Source organism: Plutella xylostella, chromosome 7 (assembly GCF_932276165.1).
Source record: "Plutella xylostella chromosome 7, ilPluXylo3.1, whole genome shotgun sequence".
Taxonomy (NCBI): Eukaryota; Metazoa; Arthropoda; class Insecta; order Lepidoptera; family Plutellidae; genus Plutella; species Plutella xylostella.
Genome location: NC_063987.1, coordinates 2464839 through 2488990, shown reverse-complemented (window position 1 = coordinate 2488990; position 24152 = coordinate 2464839). Strand labels below are relative to the sequence as shown.

At 35.3% G+C, this 24152-nt stretch overlaps 1 protein-coding gene and 1 non-coding gene across 4 annotated transcripts in view; one reads left to right on the top strand and one right to left on the bottom strand.

Moving 5' to 3' along the window:
• The window catches only part of LOC105381510 (rho GTPase-activating protein 7), a 198259-nt gene that overhangs the window by 8375 nt on the left and 165732 nt on the right, over positions 1 to 24152 (top strand). The window contains exon 1 of one of the 3 annotated variants that reach the window (XM_048622184.1): positions 9034 to 9543. The exons of the other annotated variants lie outside the window; for them this stretch is intronic. Coding sequence (XP_048478141.1) covers positions 9459 to 9543 — 85 coding nt within the window. The 5' untranslated portion in view covers positions 9034 to 9458. Of the gene's footprint in view, positions 1 to 9033; positions 9544 to 24152 lie in introns of those variants that run through there. 3 annotated transcript variants of the gene reach the window in all.
• On the bottom strand, positions 7556 to 7674 carry LOC119690916. Its single transcript, XR_005253767.1, has one exon. It is a non-coding gene; the product is annotated as a 5S ribosomal RNA (ribosomal RNA).

Below are 24152 nucleotides of genomic sequence, written 5' to 3'. Positions count from 1 at the left end.
ATTATTATATTCAGTCGATCATTTTTATACTTTTTGTGGTTGATTTTATATGCTCCTATATGTTGGGTACCTTTCGAGATATGAATAAAACAGCATTTAGAATTATGAATAGGTATCATGAAAAGTTTAGGTGTCGGACTTTTTCCAATCATCTTGTCCCAATTTAATAAAATATGATAAGAAACTTAATAATAAAGGTGATTTCTACACATTCAGTCCGAATAACGGGAATTTTTTATCTAAGAAGTAAGGAGACTTCACAAAAAAGGTATTGTTTTAAACCCCAAGGAAAATTAAAAATAAAAATTAAATAATTGTACTCCCTAACGCCCTCTGTCCAACATCACATCATCAGCTGATCGAACATGTAAAAACAGTTCCAACGGTTGCCGAGAGATGGCTGTACTAGGCAAAAAATACTCTTATGTTTTATTTGTATTTTACGATCCGGAAAAAACATACAAAGAACCCGAATGACTGCTAAACAGATTTTGATAATCAGGGAAAATATCCGTTTCGGACATAATTAAAATCCTTCATGCTACTACTCTAATCACTTTGTTGTACTTACCTACTTCATCACGACCCATCAAGTCCCAACTGCTGGGGCACGGGTCTCCTTCCAATGAAGGAAGGGTCTAGGCCGTCCAACACGCTGTACCACTTTGTTGTACTTAATTTTGGTTTTTGTAAGGTTCTTATTAGTTATAAATATTTAAAAGAAAAACGTTTGATAAAAAAATACGTCTACACACCATTAAAGGATATGTTACTGAATGTAAGACCAGATATCAGCCCGTAATCGTCCACTGCTGGACATAGGCCTCTTCAGCAGCGCCACGCCACGATACTCTTTACCTCCCTGTATTTATCTGGAGGGCGTCCCAAGCTTAATTCAAAGCCACTCGAGAACCCTACGCGAGTCGTAAAACTCGAAAACCTGCAAATAGCTCTTCAGTAATGGAGTAATGGATGAGTAACATGGAGGTCAGCACACACAGACACACAGACACATGGATAAACAGCGGGGTGATCGACCGAGTATCCCGCCGCTCGGTGTGGGGTGACCATGAAGACGGCTCTAGCTGGGAATTGGTGACGTTTTTGCTGTAGAAAAATCGGAGTGGTCAAAGTTATTCTCAGTGGAAAAGCTTTTATAATTTTTAGCTCCAGAAGCTGTAATGTGATTAGACGAATTCATGGTTAATGGTTGTATAGTTAACTATGGATCAAAAAACTGGCCTATAATTTGAATTTTAAACGACCTGCTGTGATTAACTTTTATTATTATTTTATGTTACTCACTATGGGTTTATGTATTATTATGTACGGGACGATGATGCCTTGTACAGTAAATGTGTTTGTAAAGAGCCGACCTATGTATATACCCAGGCACTCCCACTCGGAACCTTCAGCATAGCAGTACAGTATAAATACGGAAATACTTAAATGTAACAAAGTAAAAACATCAAAGGTGACTTGCACCAAACATTTAAACAAACTTGCTGTCCTGCTCAATCAGTATATTATCAAAGCAAGAGAGCAATAGATTTATTTTGTTTTAATGTCCACCTTAAATTCAGAAACACGTAAATCATGGTTACCGCGCGTTCCCCATTGATGCTTGCGCGCACGCACTCGCATTGTATGGTAATTGTCATCACGAGTTGACATGCTCGAGGAAATACATGCTTCTTTACTAAATAATGTACTAAATAAGTGAGTAAGCGTATGCAGTAGTGACGTTTCCTTGGGGTGCTTTGTTTGTATCGGTTGTAGGTAAATAAGCTGCTTTTAGGTCTTCGCTTCTCAACTTGTCATAAAAGTTTATATTTCGCTATATTAGTATAAGGTACTTTTTAGTAAAAAAATTATACACGGGCATTATAATATCTATTAAGAACATACAAAATATACAAACTACCTACCTACTTAAAGATGGTTCTAATTGAGAATTAAGTAGAAACTATAAAGAGTGTAGTTGTCGCAGTAAGATAGTTATAGCCGTAATATAGTTATATCCCTAGGGATATGATTATATATATACGAAAGCGATTCATTACTATCTCACTAGGAATATAGTTATAAAACGGACTAAGTTTAGTGATATAGTTATATTACTAGATTAAGTTCATCGATACTGTAGTTTAGATTAAGATTTAAGTACATTTGAAGATAAGACGGGGTATCGCGAAGTCAAAACGAAGTAACATTGACGAAGTAATTAATGTCAAATTCAAAATTTTGAGTCCGGAAGTAGGTAGTTGTCAAAACAAGTTTGCGATATGAAGGAAACACATCATTGCATGACGTGAAATTCATGTTCAAAACTCTGCTCCAAAATCCAATTAAATATCCTGTCCAATGCACAAAAATAACAAAAGCATGTTCCATTTTACTCCGGTAACAAACTTCTGTAAATATTTCGTAAATGAAAACATTGTTGTGTTTCCAAACAAACTGAAAACGGTACGTTATGAATAGCAAATACCATCAGTGTTTATTTTTTTAAAGTTAAAGGTTTAATTTTAAAAAAGTGCTCGCTTAAATAATGCTTGAACAAAATTAGAATTTATGAATTTAGTCCAAAAAATACCTTCTGTAATAATAAGATTAATTTATTAATTATGCTTGTTAAGATTATTATTATTACAAAATTGTTGCCTAAAAAACACTCGTTTAACCCTATGCAAGCTTCTGAGCTAAAACTTTTTTAAATATACTTACATACTCCAGTAATGACAATTTGTAAATAATATATTTCCGCTGTTAGTAGACTCATCAAGAAAAACGGATTTTTCGGAAATCCAAAGAAGCTATAATTCGAAGCTCGAGTGAAAAAGCTGTATGATAAAGTTACAAAATAACAAACACAATATGATACTGTAGTTTGATAATAATTAATAACATTACCTAAGTGTTTATAAATAACTACCTACTTGATACTGACGTGAAACGACTATTGTAGTTTGTGACCTTATCTTACGCAATAATCAATAAAACAAAAAACATATTAAGTATAGATATCAATAAACGATCATTGATTAATAGAAAGCACAATCAATAAGACATTAATCGAGCAATCGAAAAATCTTTATACGACAACTTGACATGCCACTTTCTAGATAACGACCCCCCAGTCCCAACTGATCATTAAATAGGATCACTATTTTATGTAACGGATTTCCTGGCTTAAGTAAGTATAATGTTTTATTTGTCACTCAACTGTCACGAACTTTATGTCCGTGATTTTTTATCGTTTTACAGTAACTGTAGTTACTCTAACTCTTATCAAATAAAGTAACAGAGCTTTAGTGTAGTAAAAACTACACTCCCAAGCAATGAATAAGAACCACCCACAAAATGCCACTATTGCCCCAATTTGTTTTAAACTTGTAGTATTCTGATTCGCTTTTAAATGTACCTAATTCAATATTTCAAACTACAGATTTATTACTATTTAGTTACCACTGGTAGTTCGTAATCCTTATAATTATGTAGATCAGTTGTGCTTGATATTTTCAGGCTAAACCCCCCCAACAGGTGACCCAACACAGCATACCTACCCATTACCCAAACCATATTATGATTATGATCAGAAAGGAAAAAACTACAAGTAAATTGAATGATCAGTTAGTCAGAGGTCGGATGGTTGCGAATTTAAAATTAATTTAATTAAACTAGTCATTATTTATCAAATACATTCAAGACACGGCCATTTAATAAACTAAGACAAAGATTTATGGATTTTCGATTACAATTTATATAATTTGAAAATCGCAAAGTGAATGTCTAAATTAATTGTCAATTTCTATACTGGTTACGACATATATTTCTTTATCTTGGTCTCACAACAAACTGATGAATTTATTATGCATAGGTAAGTACGTTTATGTAAAATTAAAGTAAGAATATTTTTTGTATTTATAAAAAACGTAGTTTAGTCAGAGAAATTTAAAAAAAAAAAAAATCGGAAAGTGTGCACAATGTTATATTTAAGTACTTAAGTACTTGATGTCTTTTACATACGAAAAACGAATATTACTTATAATTTTTTTATCCTCTAGTCAATCACGAAACTGTTAAATTAATTTTAACATCAAATGCCAGCCGTCTAGATTCGCGCCTAAGTCGATCTTGATTGACAGAAACGACTATAAACTTACCGTATCAACATAAAATATAAAATCAACACTTTTAAGTGGGATAAAGGCGTTCTGTATAATCAAACATTAGCCAAATCTGGTTTGGTCACATTTTTTCGCGAAATTCCATCGGTCCCCTTAATGAGTCACGCACGCGAGCATTTCTGAAGGTCACTCGTTTTATTGGTTTTAAAGCAGGACTAGCTTTTCCATGACATGCTTTATTGACATTCATCAGAAAATTTTATATTTTTACGATGAATAAAAATATTTGACTTTGACTTTGACTTCCATCTACCTACCTAACTATAATTATATTTAAAACGCTTGAAATGTATTTTTTAACATTTACTATGTACTACTGAATTAGATTACCCTCTTTTTAAGAATTCATAAAAGTCATTGGTAGATCAGAAGTGGTTCAAAATGTGCTCCATAGTAACAGACTCTTACCTTCGCTTTACTACACCACATTTGCAACAACCTATGTACTCCGCTCAGAAATCGACCAACAAAACCCCTATTCAGTCTCACTTAATTAAAACCCCGCATTCAGTATCGGCTCGGGACTGCACAGTGGGTCGACTGTTTGTATAAAAATATCCTTCTAGGCCGGAAGTGAGTTTTTTTTTCGTCGACACAGTGACCCGGCCCACTGTGTGCGCTGTAACATGAGTACAAACATGAAAATGTTTTGTTTTTAACTCTTATAGAGTATGGAGTGTAGTTTTTAATGAAAATTTGTGCTGTAAAAGTGCTTGTCGCGGGATGAGATTGCATTTAATGAGTTCAAGATTTACTCCATAATAACCAATAGATGATGTATCTCTATCTTGTTTTATCAAATACTCTCGTTCGTTAGTTTTTTGTAAGATAAAGTAGCCCTCCTGAAAAAGTTGGCGTACACGAAATGAGGCCTACACCTAATAATAGTGAGCGATAGAAAGCTGATGATTATTATGATAATTGTAGATAGATAGATAGAGTACTTATTCTTTATTTGTACCTACACCAAGACATAATTATTATCAATTTTACGTTATAAGTAGTCATAACTGAATTAGGGTACAAAAGGCGGTCTTAGCGATCTCCAAGGAATGCTTGCAAGGATAGGCTAAAAGAGACACCAAAAATACTTAAAATAATAGTTTATTTTGCGTTCTTGTAACAATACACATTTTAATAAGAATTTTAATTAATATAAACAATATTATTTAATATGTAATAGATATTGATATAGGTACAGCGCACGCGTCCCGTCCATCCGTTTCCTGCAGTTATTTGATATTACAATGTCCATGATTGATTAACCGACGCACACAAAATGACTAACGCCGGATATTAACAATCAAACTAAATCTGCAATTCATAAATTTAAGTCTAACACTTGCAACTTCTGCAGCACAGTGTACCGATAATTTCTGAATAATTGCAGTTTTTAACTTATCTGCCGAATAGCCTAAAAATTGTTATGAAACTGTGTCAAATATAGGCTCTTTAGGCCAAATTCCAAACATTGTGTAAGAGGCACTTAGGGCCTGTTTCACAATGTCTGGATAATGGCTAACTGTGGGATAAAAGACATGGTGTCACTGTCTAAAACATAATTACAGAGAGTGACAGCATGTCTTTTATCCTACAGGTAGTCATTATCCAGACAGTCATAGTGAAACAGGCCTGAGAGTTTTATGGTATACAGAAGGGCTAGTACGGGGCGCATTTAAGACGTGATAAGAGTTTTGCATTGCGCTCACTCGCATCGCGCAGCCTCAAGAGCGAGCGCGACGGAGAACTCTTATCACGTCTTAATAGCGCCCCGTGCTATAGGGCCAGGTTGTAAAAGTGTACGGTCCGGACACATATAAACCACATATTGTACCCATCAAACTGAACGACTTTGCCAAAGAAACATCCCCTCACAAATGAACTTTTTCTTTAGGTAACTACACACAAGGTTTATACCTAATCCCTTCTGTAGAATTTTCTTACGGGGATCAGGGTAATGATTTTTTTACGGGGAATACGGGGTTACCATCATTAAATTTAGCAATTATCAATCCTTAGCAGCTTCACTCGCTGTCTGATCCGATGCCAATTGCAACCTTTAAAATATTAAATTAAGTTCACACAACATACTCAATTGTTTTTGACATTTTCAATTACTGTGCACAGCGGGTTTTCTGATTTAAAGCTCATTCTAACGCATTGTTATAATGTTCATAAATTATTATTTGTTTGGTTAAACCATAAACACTTTTTTACTACATGATGAATATAAAATGTACCTACTGGTATCTTATCATTATCTGTGTTTCTTAGTAACAAAAACAATTGTAAATTGGTATTAACTAAGTATACATTAAACTTTCGAGGCGGGTAAAAAAATGTCGTAAAACATTATTTAATAAATTTATAATTCACCTAACATTCAGTAATTTCACACAACATTTCTTCTCACTACACACATTACACCTTGAATATATCTTCATCAATCATGAGAAGAAAATAGCACCCCAAAGGAAATTATCTCTAATAATATCCTGAGAAAGTGTCATCTCTTTACTTGGACATATTGCTCACATCGCTCGTAAAAACAGAGCTGGGTAGGGCTGCCACTAATGAAAGTTAAGTAAAGTAAGAAAGTTCCAAAATAAATTCGTTTGTTCTTTAAAATTATAAGTTATAAGTTTTTTTTTAGGTAGCGCAACTAAATCAAAATGATAATCAATGTTAACAAAAAATATATGATAAAACCATAAAGTTTTAGTATTCTGCTACAGAACTAGGTACTTATCGGTTATGGGTTCCGTGCTATGCTATTCAGCTATGGGACCCTAAAAATCTGTTGAAATGGGTACTTGGACAGTTATGAGGTTTTTGGATGCCCTAGCCGTGTGTCAGCTGTCAGTGACATTATTTAAATCTTATTTTAATGTTTCCGATATGAAAGAAGTAGGATTTGATGTGGTTTTACGGGTTTTAGGCTAAATTATAGAAGTCAAGTAAAGGAATACTTTTTAATAAAAATAAAATACAATACAATATAAATATAGCTAAGTAAAGTAACCTAGTAGTCGCTGGACTGACGACCTTAGGCGGATAGCCGGTAGTGGTTGGATGAGGAAGGCCGAGGACTGAGTGTTGTGGCGCTCCTTGGAAGAGGCCTATGTTCAGCAGTGGATGATTATTGGCTGATGATGGTGAAGTAAAGTAAGTAGGTGTGGGAATTCCGTCTCCAAACGAAGTCATAGCTTCAGGTCTCAATATGCTTTTCACTCCTACACAGCACATAGGTATTGTAAGGACACTGAACAGCTGTTGTTTTACACTCGTATATTATGGTGAGATTTTGATGTTAAATATCAAAGTTATAAAATAAAATGGTCTTATTCTATTAGGAAAAAATAAAAAGCCAACGACACGTGGTGTTCCCAGGCGGTCACCCATCCAAGTACTGACCACGCCCGATGTTGCTTAACTTCGGTGATCGGACGAGAACCGGTGTATTCAACATGGTATGGACGTTGGCGATATAATGGTGCCAATATCGAAAGTAGATACTTGTGCTCGGTAGCTGAGTGGCTGGCTATGTTCTGCCGTATGTTATATCTATTTTAAGTACCTATTAAACTCGCCGGATTATACCTGCCCACTTCCCCGCAAAAGCTTGCTTGTGTTGGGGTCCACCAACCCGCACTAGGCCAGCGTGGGGGACTAGTCCTAACACTAAAACCCTTCCTTCTTACACGGAAGGAGACCCGTGCCCCAACTGTGGGGACGTGATAAGCTGTGATGATGATGACACCTAGTTACCCATTTTAAATTACTGTTACGAGTACATTACGTATCCAAAGAAATAGGTCGCAGTGCTCGTATAAAGTTGTTGTTGGCCATTGTTGTAAAGTGTAAACAAACTATTACAGTTGGGCTCTAATTAAACTATTCTAATTAATTCACCGGAAGTACCTAGTGGTAATAGTAGAGTTCACTATACTGTTTACGACTAAAAAGTTAATTTATTTTAAGTGTTTTAATTACATGTGGTGGTGATAGTTGGCAACATACCATTAAGTTTGCAATTTCAATGAAAATATTATTTACCATGCTTGTGCCCATAATAAGATGCCTAATATTAATTCTATTTTATGCTAAACTTTCAAAAGGCAAAATATTGGTTTTCATTCAACACAAAATGTTATAGGTACTTAAATAAGTTATTTAAGAAATATAACTTACATAATTACTGTATCATTATTTAAACACGTGATTGATAGTAATAATGCCTACTTGATACGGTTTTGAAGTAAAATTTAATGAACTTTAAATCATCTTGTCGTGTCACTAATTTTTATCTGTGATAGTACTTATTATTATGTATGATAACTGTATATTCATGAATTTACTTACTTTTATCTAAACACATTAAACGTAAGATAACAATACATTATAATGAACCCGTTCAAGATTATAATTAGACACTTTGTACACAATTAACTTCTATGATAGCCACATTATCACCCATACCCATGTTTATTTCGTCAACTTTGCCTTAAAGACCTCAAAAGCACTTCACTCTTTTAAAAAGCAGCAGCACGTTACTTTAAACATTTTATGGCTCACTTTACCAAAGCAACAAAGTTGTGCGACAAAAAATATCGAATAAATATATTTCATTGCATAATTGCCGGCAATACTTGCGGCACTCAATCGTGTCGTAAAAAGCCCAATTTCGGGTTCACCTTTACATTTAAAACGCAAGGTAGCGACTTTAGTGCCGTTAAATTGTCGATTTTTCGGCTCGAGAACAGAAGTCATCGATAACGTATCGCTGTGAGTAGGCCCCCCCGCCTTGTTGTGTAGTCGGTACTGCTAGCTACGCCATGCTGGCTCGCGCGGTAACCTCAGTCAGCTCCGAGCATGCGCAGAGAGTGCGTGCCCCCGCGTGCGCCCGCGCAACCTCGCTCACGATCCCGACAACTGTCAAAATTTGACGTTTCGTAACAGATCACGAACGATTAAAGCGTGAAATCAAAACGGAATCGCCACAGAAACACGTGCGGTATTGTTTGAAGTGTATCCGCCGCTGCGTTTCGGACGGTAAACAAAACCAGCCAGTTATGCACATAATGTTATGGCGCGAGATTTTTTATGAATAAAACTCCGAGTGTGTTTTGACGTTCGCTGTTTCTCGAGTTTTTGTAGTGATGTGATCATCTAGTGGTGCTGTGCGTGTTGGAATGATCTATTGAATTGTTTGGCCTTATTTGGTGAATATTGTGTTTGTGGAGTTGTTATCATGTCGCCGCTACATTAATGTCTTTCGACGCTGATATGTCTATAATTAGCGAGTTGCGATGGCTGCAGGACGACGAGTTATTCGCGCTTTCGATACAAAACGGTAAGTTTCAATAGCCTTTGCGACTGATTAGATTGCCCAAGTTCTTCTTACGTTCCTTTATCTGGTGTACAGCCTTATTTGTAAGCTATTACACTGAACACGATTTCGCATTTAGGAGAAGAATCATGTTACACTTCATCATCTCATCATCACTTCTAAAAACTGTGTTCATCCGTTGCATAATCTCAATCCTTATTAAACTCACAATCAAGCTCTTTAATTGCAAGTTCAATGCACTCTTAGTCATCAAGGTCATTTTACTCAACTCCTCCGTATTCGATTCCTAAAGCGAATACTGGATTATCACTTGAAATATCGGCAACGCGAATTGTTATCCCAGCCTCAAGTGCGAAATTCCATCTATTTTCAATTCTAAAGATCATGTGGTGACCGCTCCTTGCAAACCGGTGCGCAGTCAGCAAGCAAGGTAGGTGAGTTCAGTAGGAAATAATGTCCAAGGCAAGCGAGATTCCTTGCTTTTTGCCGCGATCTCGCTCGTTTGGTTAAGTGCGACGTAATCATATAATTTGGATGGTCGGTTCGAAGACTTTGTTTGTTTATCAAGGTTTCATCTCTGGGGAGAAGCATTTGACTTATTAATAAGTTAAGTATGGACTTACCTACCTATTTATTATTAGAATTGAGTTTTCCATAAATTTTAATCAACATTATTAAAATTTTAATCCTGATGGAAATCTTAATCTTCCCTTCATTTAAATGAGAAGTATTATTAAATCTTTTCTTAGGAGATTACTCCTTTGAAGTTTGTAAGTAGTGGAAATTAGATACTCTTTTGGGACGGTTCGATGTTATAAAACGTGTTGCTTATTTTGGAATGGGTACCTTTTTAAATGTAACTGCTACATTGGGTATTATGACACTTACATGACATTTGGGCTCGTAGGATTATATTAACTATCGAATACACAAGATTTTACGAATATGGTGTAAAATACTCTTAACAAAATGTTTATAAAAATGCTGACTTTAAAAATTTGAGCTGAATCGATGTGAATTAAGCATGTAAATTTAATAGTTAATGTTACAAGGGATAAAAATAAAATAAGTAAAGATAAAATAGCAGAACAAATTGAAACAAATCACACACAGCCTTCATGAAGCCATCAAATGTATATTTAAATAGTTGAAGCAGACGAAATTACGGAAGATGATAATTTATTTAATGACAACACTAATCAGCAAACTGCACTAATAAATAACATAACGTTTCCCCCAGACGGGTTCTCAGTGCCCAGGGGGGTCACTCTACATAGACGAACGAACGAATCAGAATTGTCACGCAATCGACACGCTTAATGCAACAAGATATAGCCGTGGCGTGTTTTGAAACTATACAAGGCCAGAATGCACCCATAGTGTACTAGCACTGTATAGTTTCAAGTGAAAAAAAATAATATTTTACTTGAAAATATACACGATTTGTGCGTACTAATCGCGTATACTTTCAAGTTGGGATTTTCTGAATCGTTCTTGAAAATATACATTGCTATTACGCATATTGCTTGATTGGCGTATACTTGTCGCATATAATTTATACTACATGCTGATTCTGATTTACTTAACTATTAAGGTAAATGTACATGACTATAATTTACTTGTTCTGCCTGTCATACCTATAGAATGTTTATAAATAAAGATGAAAAAGCTCTAATTTGATTGATAAATTGATATTTATAACAATCATACTTGCAAGCAAGAATACTAATCTCTTATTATTTATATGAATTAAGAGTAATACCTACTACACTCACGAGCAATGAAAAAGTTCCAGTGACGATAGCTCCTGAACGGAAAAGACTAGCTTAATGAAGCCATCGGCAATATTACATTACATTTAACAACGCATCAAAATATTATAACCAACTAAAAACGTAAATTTTGATCAAATTCTAATATAAATGTTTTAGTCATTTTGTGTTGACTTTTTGCTACTTGGACTAATTCATTGCTCGTGAGTGTAGTAGGTATTAACTCTATAGACCTATTACAAACATATTTTTCATCAAGTTTTGAATTCACCGTAAGTAATTGTCTTTTATGAATTGTTCAACACCCTCTTCTGAGATAATTTTGACTATTAAAAACAGTTTAATTTATATCAATTTACTTTTAAACTATACGATGTAAACAAAAAAAAAAAGTTACGAAAACAATGCCAAGTGCGGAATGATGATGCAATGTTTAGAAAGCAATAGACTTATTACTATTTCGCATGAAAGAAAGAGAGAGCAACAATTCAAAAGGGCTACCTGGTAACTAATCACGTATAGTTTCAAGTGCTCGCATTGTCGCTTGGCACTTGAAAATATACACGATTAGTACGCAGTGGTAACTGCTGCAGTATATTTTCAAGCCATAATTTTGGCCCAACTTACTTGAAAATATACGCGATTAGTGCGTAATGGCCTTGTATACTTTCAAGTAAATCATGGCACCATTTTAATTTGAAAATATACGCGAGCAGTCCCAACCTCTGCGTTCTGGCCTTGTATAGTTTCAAAACACGCATAGCCGTGGTTAGCGCAGCGCTCCGTAGCTTAAGAAAAAGGAAACTGCTGTGAGATATAAAGTGACCCCCAGGTCTAATGATGATGATAATGACCACCACACTTCAGGAGTTCGCGATGAACCGACCACCGTCGACAACCTAATACTTACAGGGTGTTTCAAATATGTACATAAGAATACAATACATAAACAGTAAGCCGCGTATCGTGGCAAAAAAGGTTTCTATCTATGCAGAAAACAAACCTTTTTCTGTCATGTTTTAAAAGTTCTACAACAAAAATTGATTAGAATAACCCCCTGTGTAACCCTTTTCGGATTACTATACCTTTGTGACACCCTGTATAAAACTGGCTATGCGGACGTACCCACTTGCAGGGCAGACCACACTGGGTGAATGTGGGAAATAGTAATATAATAATACCCATTGAATCATACGGGTGTAGAGTTACTTAGACATCCATTACCGCGCCTTTTGAAATTAAATTCGCGTCTGCATAATCATGTTACTGGATTTGCCACTTGCTTTCTGTATCTTTTACAACTTTCATTGGTTTTACATATATTTTTTTAAATATACATGAAAATAGCTAAAGTACGAGTAGCATAAATATGACATATATAACAAAATTTATAATTTAACAGTGCACCTGAATTAATCTATATATTTTATTTATATCTTTAGTTACGTAGGTGTATTATAAATTATCTAGGTTCATGAAGTGAAGAATGCAATAGAAAATTTTAATTGACGTTGGATATTTTAAACGTTAACCGTCATTATTTATGACGAAAACGTATCTCATTCAAAAAATGAATAACTAAAACAAACTACCTAATTCAAATTAATTGACTAAGACGTCATAATATAGTTATTAATTGAATTAGAGTACAGCAGTTAGCAATTGAATCACCAGGAAGATGCTTGTTGGTTTGTTTTGCGATAGCGCGTTTGATGTAGGTCAGCACTGCTAAAGTATTTGCTTTGCTATGTATTTTATGTTATTTATACTCACTATTGTCTCATACATTGTCATCGAAAACGTGCTTATAAATGCTGAGATTTTTCGTGATGAAGTTTTCAACGTCATGGTAGTTAAAATTTGTTTTTTTTATTATTTAGGTTTTTTACTATATGAGGGCAAGATATTAGTATTCATATTACACATTTCCAAAGATGTGTGAAAATTCAATAAAAGGAGTCTCGTAAGATTTTGATTGAATTATTTGATAGTAATTATTCGTAATATTTTTTGATTTTAAAGCGAGATACCAATTTAATTTTAAACCAACTTAATGTTGTTTTCATTATTATTCAGTGAGTCAGAGTGGTCATCACAATTCATAACCATTAGGTACTACTACTACTTAATGGATGAGATCATTGTGTTGTGAATCTATGTACTTATGTACATATTTATTAAATGTAATAATTAAATACGCGAGTTTCGTTTCCCGTTTAAAGGTTTTCTTGATAATTTCGTAATGCTAAAATAGATAGAAGTCTCTATTTTGTAATGTAGGGTTTCAGCTTTCTGCATGGCTAATTGTATAAAAATCCGTAGGTATAATAAATAGTCTTTACTTGAAAGCATACAAATTACACACATCTATTCGTCCTTACCAACTTTCGCGTTTAACTCTCTTCCATCCAAAGGTTCCGGTTGTCCGGTAGACATTGCTATAAGCAATATCTCTCTAGCTTCTAGCCTAGCTATATAGCCTCTTTGTACTGTTTTATTTTTAGTTTTTGTAATTTATATTCTTGGTGCAAATACACTGTACTTATAAATAAATAAATAAATAAATAAATATGTGGGGACATCTCACACACGGCCATCCGACCCCAAGCTAGGCAGAACCTGTGTTATGGGTGTCGGACAGCTGATATATTTACACAAATACATAGATAGATAGATACTAAATATAAATATCAACAACCAAGACCCGAGAACAAATATCTGTGTTTAAACAAATATCTGCCCCAGCCGGGAATCGAACCCGGGACCTTCGGCTCAGTAGTCAGGGTCACTAACCACTACGCCATTCGGTCGTCCAAACTTATGTATTGTATTATGGTGGTAGGATGAGATGAGATGTTTTTTAGGTGTCTAACATTGTAGCGAGTACCCGTTATTATTACGTAAGAGCATTATCAATCAAGTTTGTACGGAATGCGTCCACGATAACGTACACACTGCACTGGGGGGTTGCTCTATACTGACGAAAAATGAAAGAACAAGAGCTGTGTAATGGACACGTTTAATACAACGAGATGGAGTCGTGGCTCGCGCAATAGCGCTGCGAAACTTTTTCGGCATGTACGGTGGCCTGCGCCTAAAAGTATACAGGCGGAGTTTTTAAAATAGCGATCTCAAGCTCACATGCTGCTCAAGCACATACACATAAACACCACTGCTACACATATCACACACAACACGTCCCCGGATTTGTGACAGATTTAGCTGGTCCCTTCATCATCAGGGATCGCTATTTTAAAAACTCCGCCTGTATACTTTTAGGCGCAGGCCACCGTACATAGAGTGACCCCCAAAAATGGGTCTGCGCTGTCGGTAGTTTTAAGTTTGTAATAATAATTGTAAAGTTTAATTACCTAAGGGTGTTTCGTTTTGTTGACTTGTTACGCCTAATATTGAAAATCTAAACACTTATCGAAAATCAGTATATTCGATATAAATCTCATTCGATATAAATCTCGACGTTTTGTATTAAGATTTAACGTAATTACCTAGATTTCCGATATTGTTGATTTAGATAATTGTCGAACCTGTCTGTTAAGGCTATTCAATATTACTTATACCTTTACCTATCCCTTCCAGCAAAACAGAAGGTGTGAGTAACAAGCGCTAGGGTGACCATCAATCATTGCTGGCTTGTGTTTACAACGGAATGTGACACGATAACGGATGTTATTTATTTATATACACTTTATTGCACACAAAAAACAATTTTTACACAGAAGCATTTTAAAAACATAGCTTATAATTTGCGCACAAAGGCGGACTTATTGCTAAAAAGCAATTTCTACCAGCCAACCTTTGATTGGTGGTTATCGAAAGTATGTAATGTAAGCTCTTAAAATGTACAATAATAAATTTAGGTATGTAAACAATAACAAAAATAACAACTTTAATTTAAACTAAACAAAATGGGATATCTACCTATAATTTACAAACATTGATCTACCTACCTACCTACCTACAACATCTGCATCTTAGCTCTCCTCATTTGTAATGTATTGTTTGATTATGATAGTTTTCATTAAGATATTTTTGTTTTGATTCTTCTTGTTATTGAGTTGGTAAATAATCATATAAGACGACCGAATGGCGTAGTGGTTAGTGACCCTGACTACTGAGCCGATGGTCCCGGGTTCGATTCCCGGCTGGGGCAGATATTTGTTTAAACACAGATATTTGTTCTCGGGTCTTGGATGTGCCCGTAAAATGGCAATAGGCCCGCCACCTATTACATTGGGACTAACATAACACTCTGGCGAAAAGTGGGTGCAGCAATGCACCTCTGCCTACCCCGCAAGGGAGTACATTAGTGCAAGGCGTGAGTGCGTGTTTTTTTTTTTTTTTTTTTTAATAATCATAAGAGGACGACTAGCGTTTGTCACCGTGGTGAAAGATTCGACAGTCAGATTAGTTGTCGGTTGCTGACTGCCCTGCACTAAAAGTATATTAGGAACAGTTGTTAATACGTCGCTCGGGGAGGCTTATTTCGTACAGCTCACGGTTTACAACACAAATTCTTTCAAACTTACGTTTTTGCCATTAAGTTTCAAAATAAAGGCAAAAAAAAACGAAAAAAAAATCGCGATAATTTACCAATGCAAAAGTCAAACACTTAACAAAATTATTTTAGTAATTAAAACAAACTCGATTTTTTTACATAATACGGTTCGGATTGTCATGTGCGAAATATAATATAACCCGGCAGATTTTAAAGGCCGTAACTGGACGCCAATTAAACCGTACGTATATTAAAGTGTAATATTGTTATACGGTATCTGTTTCATTTTAACGAGATTCCTCCATACGTTTTATCTAATTAAGAGCAGGGTTCACTGACCTAGCTAATAAATAAAACATACACGAAGTAACGTACACAGAAGATAGCGTTGCTTAGTGTGAAGCGTGACTTATGAAAAGTATTCTTGCTACTGGAAGGTTACTCTTCCTTGACAAAAAATAAACAATTAGAGCTGTGAAGCAATCTGTACATTTAATGCAATAAGATAAATGAATATGTGGGGACATTTCATACCCGGCCATCCGATCCCAAACTAGGCAGAACCTGTAATATGGGTGTCGAACAGCTGATATACCTACACAAATGCTTACTTAATAGATAAACCATACACAAGGTAGGCACAAATGCTCATCACACAGATGTTTGCCCTGGGCGGGATTCGAACCCGCGGCCTCCAGCTTCGGAAGCAGCTTCACCACCGCCTTAGGCAACGGTGCCGTCGCGATAGAGTCGTGGTCCTGAACTGTATTTTCGTAAGGCACAGTGACCCCCTGAGTCTGTGGCTTCCAACATTTTATAACATAAGTAAGTGCCTACTTAAACATAGTATGAACAATATAGTGGTAGTTGGTAGGACTACTAAGTAAGGGCGGGAGTTCAATAATGTGACACATGTTTTTTTCTTTGTGTAATAAACAAAAATAATTAATTAAAAGTTTCAGTAAGGTTTATAGTGAAGTGTCGGACTTTAAGCAAATCATAAAAAGATCGTTAACTTAAAACAATTTTAAATTAAGCAACAATTTAATATATTTTTTTAGGGAGGAGAAGGTGGTCATTATATTTTTTTTTATGGTTTGAAACGTGATTTATAACGTATCATAATATTATTAATAAAACATTCCAAAAAAATGACTCAAAAGTTTTCAGAATTTTATTTGATTGCGTTATGAATTCGTACACATTTTATGGAAAACATGTTGTCTGTAGTAAAACACTTGAAAATAATGAACACAGTTTTACCATTTGTTATAATATAGGTAAGTATTATGAATGTAAAAAGTTTATATCTTCCCATCCCACATACTAAATCAGTGCAATATCCAAATTCAAACTAAGTAGGTTGACCACAAAGACTTGCCATAAAAGCCGGGACAGTTATACTTCACCTCTGACCGCTCTCAATAAGGCCGGTTGCACACCACCCGTCGCGATGTCGTGAAGCCAACTGTTCTTCTTAGGGCTTATTTTTCAATAGTCAGATAGATAGAATATTCTGTATTTGTACACACACATGAATTAAACCTACACTTATAACTTAAATACTAACACATAATTATGTTATGTTATTGGGCAATAGGCCCGCCCCCTATTACATTGGGACTAACATAACACTCTGGCGAAAAGTGGGTGCAGCAATGCACCTCTGCCTACCCCGCAAGGGAGCCCAAGTAACATTTTTGGTTTTAGAAAGGTTTTGAAAAGGTTCTAGAACCTTTGTATGGAAATCTACTCGTAAGTCTTAGAAGGCTCCATAACGTTATATTAACCTTATATTAACCTCCTGAGTGCAAAAAGGGCCCACGTTTTAGAACCTTTCTGAGAGCTACAGCAAAACCTATAGCTCAAACCTAGAACCTTTTGAACTACTAACACAGAACCTAAATATAACCTTCACAACCTTAATTTAACGTTAACCTAACCTTGGAAGACAGCTTTTAAGTTCTAAATTAGTCCTGGATGTAACTCTATAATGCCTTTCCAGGACTCTCGGGTTCTAAAATGTTTCTGTGTAAGATTTTTCCACAGAAAATCAATGGTATAGAATATTAATAAATGGCGCCATTACCTGACACTTTCCAAGATTCAAAATGGCTAACATTTAAGTTTTGTATTCATACAAAATAATAAGTAAGTAGTTAGGCTGAAGTCAGGAAATATGAAAAACTTGTGCGACTAGCACTTTATTGTGATACTTTAGGAAAATAGTGCTGTATACGTGAGGGGCCTTCTGTAAATAATAAATTTGAAGATATTTTAATTTAAAAAAATTTATAAAATTTTATGTTTGGTGGAAAGTTATATTAAAAATAAAAGTACTGTTTATATAAAAACACATAAATTTGGAATTGTATAGCACACGCTACTGATTGTTGCCCTAATTCATTAAAATGTATCATTTTCTAAGTTTTTTTTTTTTATTTAAGTGAAAAAATATGGCGGACGTTAGGGAATTACCAAATAGCATTAAACATATTTTGAGGATGCCTCTAAAGCTTTAAAATATTCTTGAAGGACTTAAATCATGCCTTTAGCTCATAGCCAGTGACTTAATGCTTTTGGTTTTCACCACGTAGTCCTAATTTGTTTGCCTGGACAACTCTCATCAGCCTAAAGGTTTTAAAAATTACTTATAAGTAATTTCAACATACCAATAACTTTATGGTTGTATCGAGGTTGAAAATTTAACCTTAAACTCTCACTTTAGCATAATGCTAGCTTTTCTAGAACTTAATCAGGAGTCTACGACAACTACAAGATCCTAGAACTATATGCTCTTGAAATACAAGTTAAAATAACGTTAATTTAAACTCTTATCAGCAGCTTCAAGGTTGTATTAATAAACAATTAGTTTTAGGACTTATTAATCATTCTCAAGTACTCAATATGACCAAATAGCAAAGCATTAACCTTTTCACGACCCTTATAAAACCTAAAGGCATTTCTTACAACCTAAGCTCGAATGAAATGTTACTTGGGAGTACATTAGTACAAGGCGTGAGTGCGTGTTTTTTTTTTATATATGTTATCTGACGAATAAAATTGATGCTGTCACTGTCCACTACATACATTTAGATGCGACAGCATCAGAATTATTCCTCAGATAACTTTTATCTGGCTATTGAAAAATCATCCCCTATTCTAGTTTATAACCCAAAGAAACAATTTAGAATTTGATTTCCAAGTTTCGAGCGGTTTTTAACATGAGTGCTAATAAATTATGATAACAAAAAGCGGGTTTCTTGAAAACCCTTTTGAGTCTGTGGTGGTAATAAATATTGGCGCAAAATTAACAAAAACTGCAGGTAACATGCAAACGCAAAACTTATAACTGGCCTCGTAATTTAAAATAAATGTTTCATATGAATTGTTTATTTATGATATTTTTATTAATGTTTTTAATTTGATAAGTATTTCCTCTATATACACACTCACGGGCGTTGAAAAGTGCTACCTGTAATTGCATATGGTCTATGGTCCTTATTAATTGCTCGTGAGTGTAAATTGTGTACTTACACAAAAATCAGACACCGAACGTATAACACCCTCTTTACGGGTCAAACGGCGGCACACATCGTGTGCCCTTCTCCTTACGAGTCCTAAACAGAATCACACGAAGCGATGCCGTACGGCGGCACAGCGCCCTCACGATCTGACAATAACGTTGCCTTTTTGAAGGAAAGTCCGCTGGTTGCCTCAAAGTATGGTCACCGCAAATGACAATCTATTTGCCATTCGTTCTGTTTGTTTTGACACCGAGAAAAGGGATGGTTTTATGTTGAATTTGGAATCCGTTTTTTTTTATTGATTTTGCAATTGGTAGGGTTATAATCAGTGCGTTATAATTTTGTAATCGGTAAACCTGTTAAGGATTGATTCGCTAATCATTAATTAGAAGTTCTTAATTATTTTTTTAATGTAAGAAATTATTATTAACATCAGCCAACAATCGTTTATTCGATAATTATAATACGTGTCAATGAATCTCAGCAAAATGTGCCCCTTTAATCAGTAACACTGGTTATGAAATAATAACAAAGAGTCTTACAATAGATGTGCTATCTCGAATGATATAATTCGAACTCCGATGGCAAATTCATCAGTTATTCTGACCTAATAATAATAGTTACAGATAAGGCAGTTAGATCTAATTTATAACATTCGTATAAAATGAACTTCTTACTAACGATAAAATATGCCAAAATAACGAAGAAAGTTTGTATGTAGTATAAGTAAATTATCTATCTTAAAAAAGCATTTAAGGGTGATATTCATTATTTCTTATTGTACGGTCGCCTGCGCCTAAAAGAATACAGGCGGAGTTTTTAAAATAGCGATCCCTGATGATGAAGAGACCAGCTACATCTGTTATAAATCCGGGGACGTGTTGTGTGTGATGTGTGTAGCAGTGGTGTTTATGTGGATGTGCTTGAGCAGCATGTGAGCTTGAGATCGCTATTTTAAAAACCCCGCATGTATACTTTTAGGCGCAGGCCACCGTACATTAATTCTCTAGTTGTAAGTACCTACATAATTTTGTTAATGTAAGTAGGTAGGTACATATACTCTGAATAGGCTGTTGAACGTCGGAACTAGAGTAGTGTTATGAATAATCAAATGTTTCCAGCTATTGTTGTTCAAAATAAAACTATGCCTCATATTTTTCCAGTTCCCAATTAAGATAACACTGTAGACTCATTGTTCCCAAGATATTATAACAAAAAGTCCTTCACATGACTAGAAGATTTAACTGTTTCATTGTTCTTAACACAAACTGACTGTAAAAAAATATTTCTAATCAAGCCCGGTTTCTCATTTGAAGCATGAATCCGTATGAATACGTAAGTCGTCCTTGGTGACAATACAGTCGGTAAAAGCTCTGCCTTTCATACCTTAGTCCTGCTTAATTTAAGGTTCTCAGCGCAGAAACTGGCTGCCAAACACAGTACTTATAGAAGGCATAAGATAATACTCGTAGTCATAAGTGTAAGATCTTAAATCAATATGTACCAAACTAAAAATGGCTCGAGTTTTTGCTCATTTTCAAACGAAATCCTTCTCCAATATGGTGCTCTCTTCGTGATCATTGTATTATGGGCTTCAATCAGTTATAACATTCTTATTATTTTAGGGTTCCGCAGAGGAATATGTTAGTTTTTGATTGAGGCCTTTTAGATGGATGTATGAATGTTAGATGTTTTTAAAAATAAGTTAGACAACTGTATCTAAATTTTTGGCCTTAGTAAATATATTTTTTAAATTTGAATTAACTTTAACTTCAATTAGAACAAAAGTACTGAACCACAATGATTAATAAGTATTCACAACTGTTTTTATAGCCATCTATTCAACCTAGGCAGTTTTTATAGCCATACATCTTATTAGTTGTTTTATACCTATTATAATTTATGTTATATATAGTTTTTTTCGTGAACTTTGAATGTTGATAACATCGAACAATCGAGTTTTTCAACCGATTAAGTATCGTGACAACATTAATCTATATAATATAGTTGATCAGTTTGATCACTTCACAATATGACAGTAATACTGTCTTGTCTCATTTGCATGAGATTAAGTATGACTAAGTATTATTATGCCTTCAGATAAATAATAATAATGTTACATAGTAGCAATGTTCTTTGATTATAAATAGATTTTTTGAATTACACTGTAAAGATAGTCTATCATAGCATGGATTCATTATATTATCATTACGGGTCTCAATACTCTCATCATCACGACCCATTACGTCCCCACTGCTGGGGCACGGGTCTCCTTCCAATGAAGGAAGGGTTTAGGCCTAGTCCACCACGCTGGCCAAGTGCGGGTTGGTGGACCCCAACACAAGCAAGCTTGTGCTGAGAGAGTCGCTGTGTTGTCGGGTAAGTGGGCAACCTGACTGTCAGATGTTTTCAAGCCGCCCGAAGGCCTCTGACTAGGCTTAACGACGATACTCTCAATACAATACAATACATTTTTGGCAGATAGTGTGTGGGCGATGGGGGGTCACTGTACCTTACGAAAAACTATGCTTCCAATAGCTGCTGTGCTAACCACCACTCTATCTTGTTGCATTAAACGTACCGATTATATGACAGCAGATATAAACAATTACAATAACAGGATTCATTTAAAATTTTACACAGTTGAGCCTTATCACAGCAGCAGTAGGTATCTTCCAATTCCAACATTTAGTAGGAAAACGCGAAATAAAACGTCACACGTCACAGATTTGTCAAAGTTGACATATTCTTACCGGATAAACCGTCAACTGTGACAGTTGAGCTGTCAGTGCTCAAAGCAGAGTGAGACAGGTGATCGGATAGTCGTGTTTCACGCCTCGTTAACTCTTTGCAACTGTCTTTGCGATACTCGTATCCGGATTATTGCGAATTGATTGTCAAATTTGGAGGCGGTCATTTACCTTGGTCTTATCTAGTAGGTTAGTATAAATAGACTAGCTGTTCCCGCGAGCTTCACTTCGTCTTAAAAAGTTTTCCCGTGGGAATTCCGCAATAAAAAGTAACCTATGTTCTTTCTCAGGGTCTAGACTATCTGTATACCAAATTTTATTCACATCCATTCAGCAGTTTTGGCGTGAGAGAGTAACAGACAGACACAGTTACTTTTGTTTTTATAATATTAGGAAGGATACCTCACTTGACTGACAGCACTATAACAGTTATAACTATTACTAACATATAACTATTACTTGTGTTACGGTACTTTTTAACTTAAGTTACATTTATTACGTAATAGACAATAATTATTACTTACTGAAGTTGATATACCTAATTTGCTTAAGAATACCAACAGTTCTAGGTATTTCAAGCTTTAGTCATCATCTGTGTTCTCGGAATTTGCCTTTAATTTAAACATATTGGTTGTATACGCTCAAATACCAACACTTAATATTCAAGGTTATGAGGTACAATACATTGGAACGTCAAATTTGACTTTATTTGACATGCATTGTTATAATATTCAATGGCTTTTCAAACTAAATACAACGTAAGTACTTTACGTACCTATATTTAAATGTGAAAAAAAGTTTAATTTTCCGTGTACATTTTCTCGAGTGTCTCACATTTAAGATATGAATACTAAAACATAAGGAAGGCGCGCTTCTTTGTCGCCGCCGCCTCGACTCCGCCTCGGCTCTAGCAGTAATAGAAGCGCCTTAGAAGTTAGCTTTGCGTTTGCTAAGTCACAATTTATATAAAAATAACAGCTACATTAATCTATATACAGGGTGTTGCAAAAAGAGTATACTAAGCCGAAATCGACATGTGCAGCATGTTTGTTGGTCACGTGACTTTTTACTATGGAGATTTTTTTTTTTCGCGAATTTTGAAATTCTGATTTCAGTTTCGTGCTATATATGCCTTGCTGCACATGTAGGTTTCGGCTTGGTACACCCTTTTTGCAATGCCTGTATATTGATCTGACTGGCTATAAAATCTCTCACCAGCACGTTGAAAAACTTTTTTACTTAGTGTTTGTCACCGACATGGTAGCAGAAGAAGGTTAGGAGGGAAAGAACGGAATTTGCAAGTGCAGAAACACATTACAAAGGAACAGGGGGTCACTACCAAAGTCGAATTAACGAACGAACGAACAAGAGCTGTCATGCAATTGGTACGCTTAATACAACTCGATAGAGTCGTGGTTCGTGCGTTTCGAAGCTTACGACTCTTTCCTGTTGCATTAACCGTATCGTCATTGTCATCATCATTAGCCTATAGCAGTCGACTGCTGGACGTAGGGCTTTCCCAAAGCACGCCACTGGATCCGATCTTTTCCGCATCCAATCATAACCAGCCACCTTTCGCAAGTCAATCAATCAATCAATCAATCAAAGCAATATCGGTTGGTCTATAAATCATGAGTGTCTTGATCTGCAGCCGTCTAACCTATGTGGTGACAGTCAACGTAATTTTGTGGACACACTAAATGCTTGCCTTTTATCACAATATAACCACGTTCCGAATACCAACAACCGAATACTAGATTTAATTATTTCTGACCTACCATTGGATATCTCACATTGCGATGACCCATTGACTAAAGAAGATTCACACCACCCCTCACTAATAATTTCTGCGCCCTACTCTCTACCCAAGATGGCCGAGGTTAAACCTAGACTTAAGTTCTTTTATAATAGTGCTGACTGGGACTCTATAAATTTTGAATTAAATGAAATCGATTGGAATACTGAGATTGTTTCTAGATCCCTAGAAGATGCAGTAAACTTTTTCTATCAGTCAATTTACAATATACGCCTCAAATTTGTACCCTCC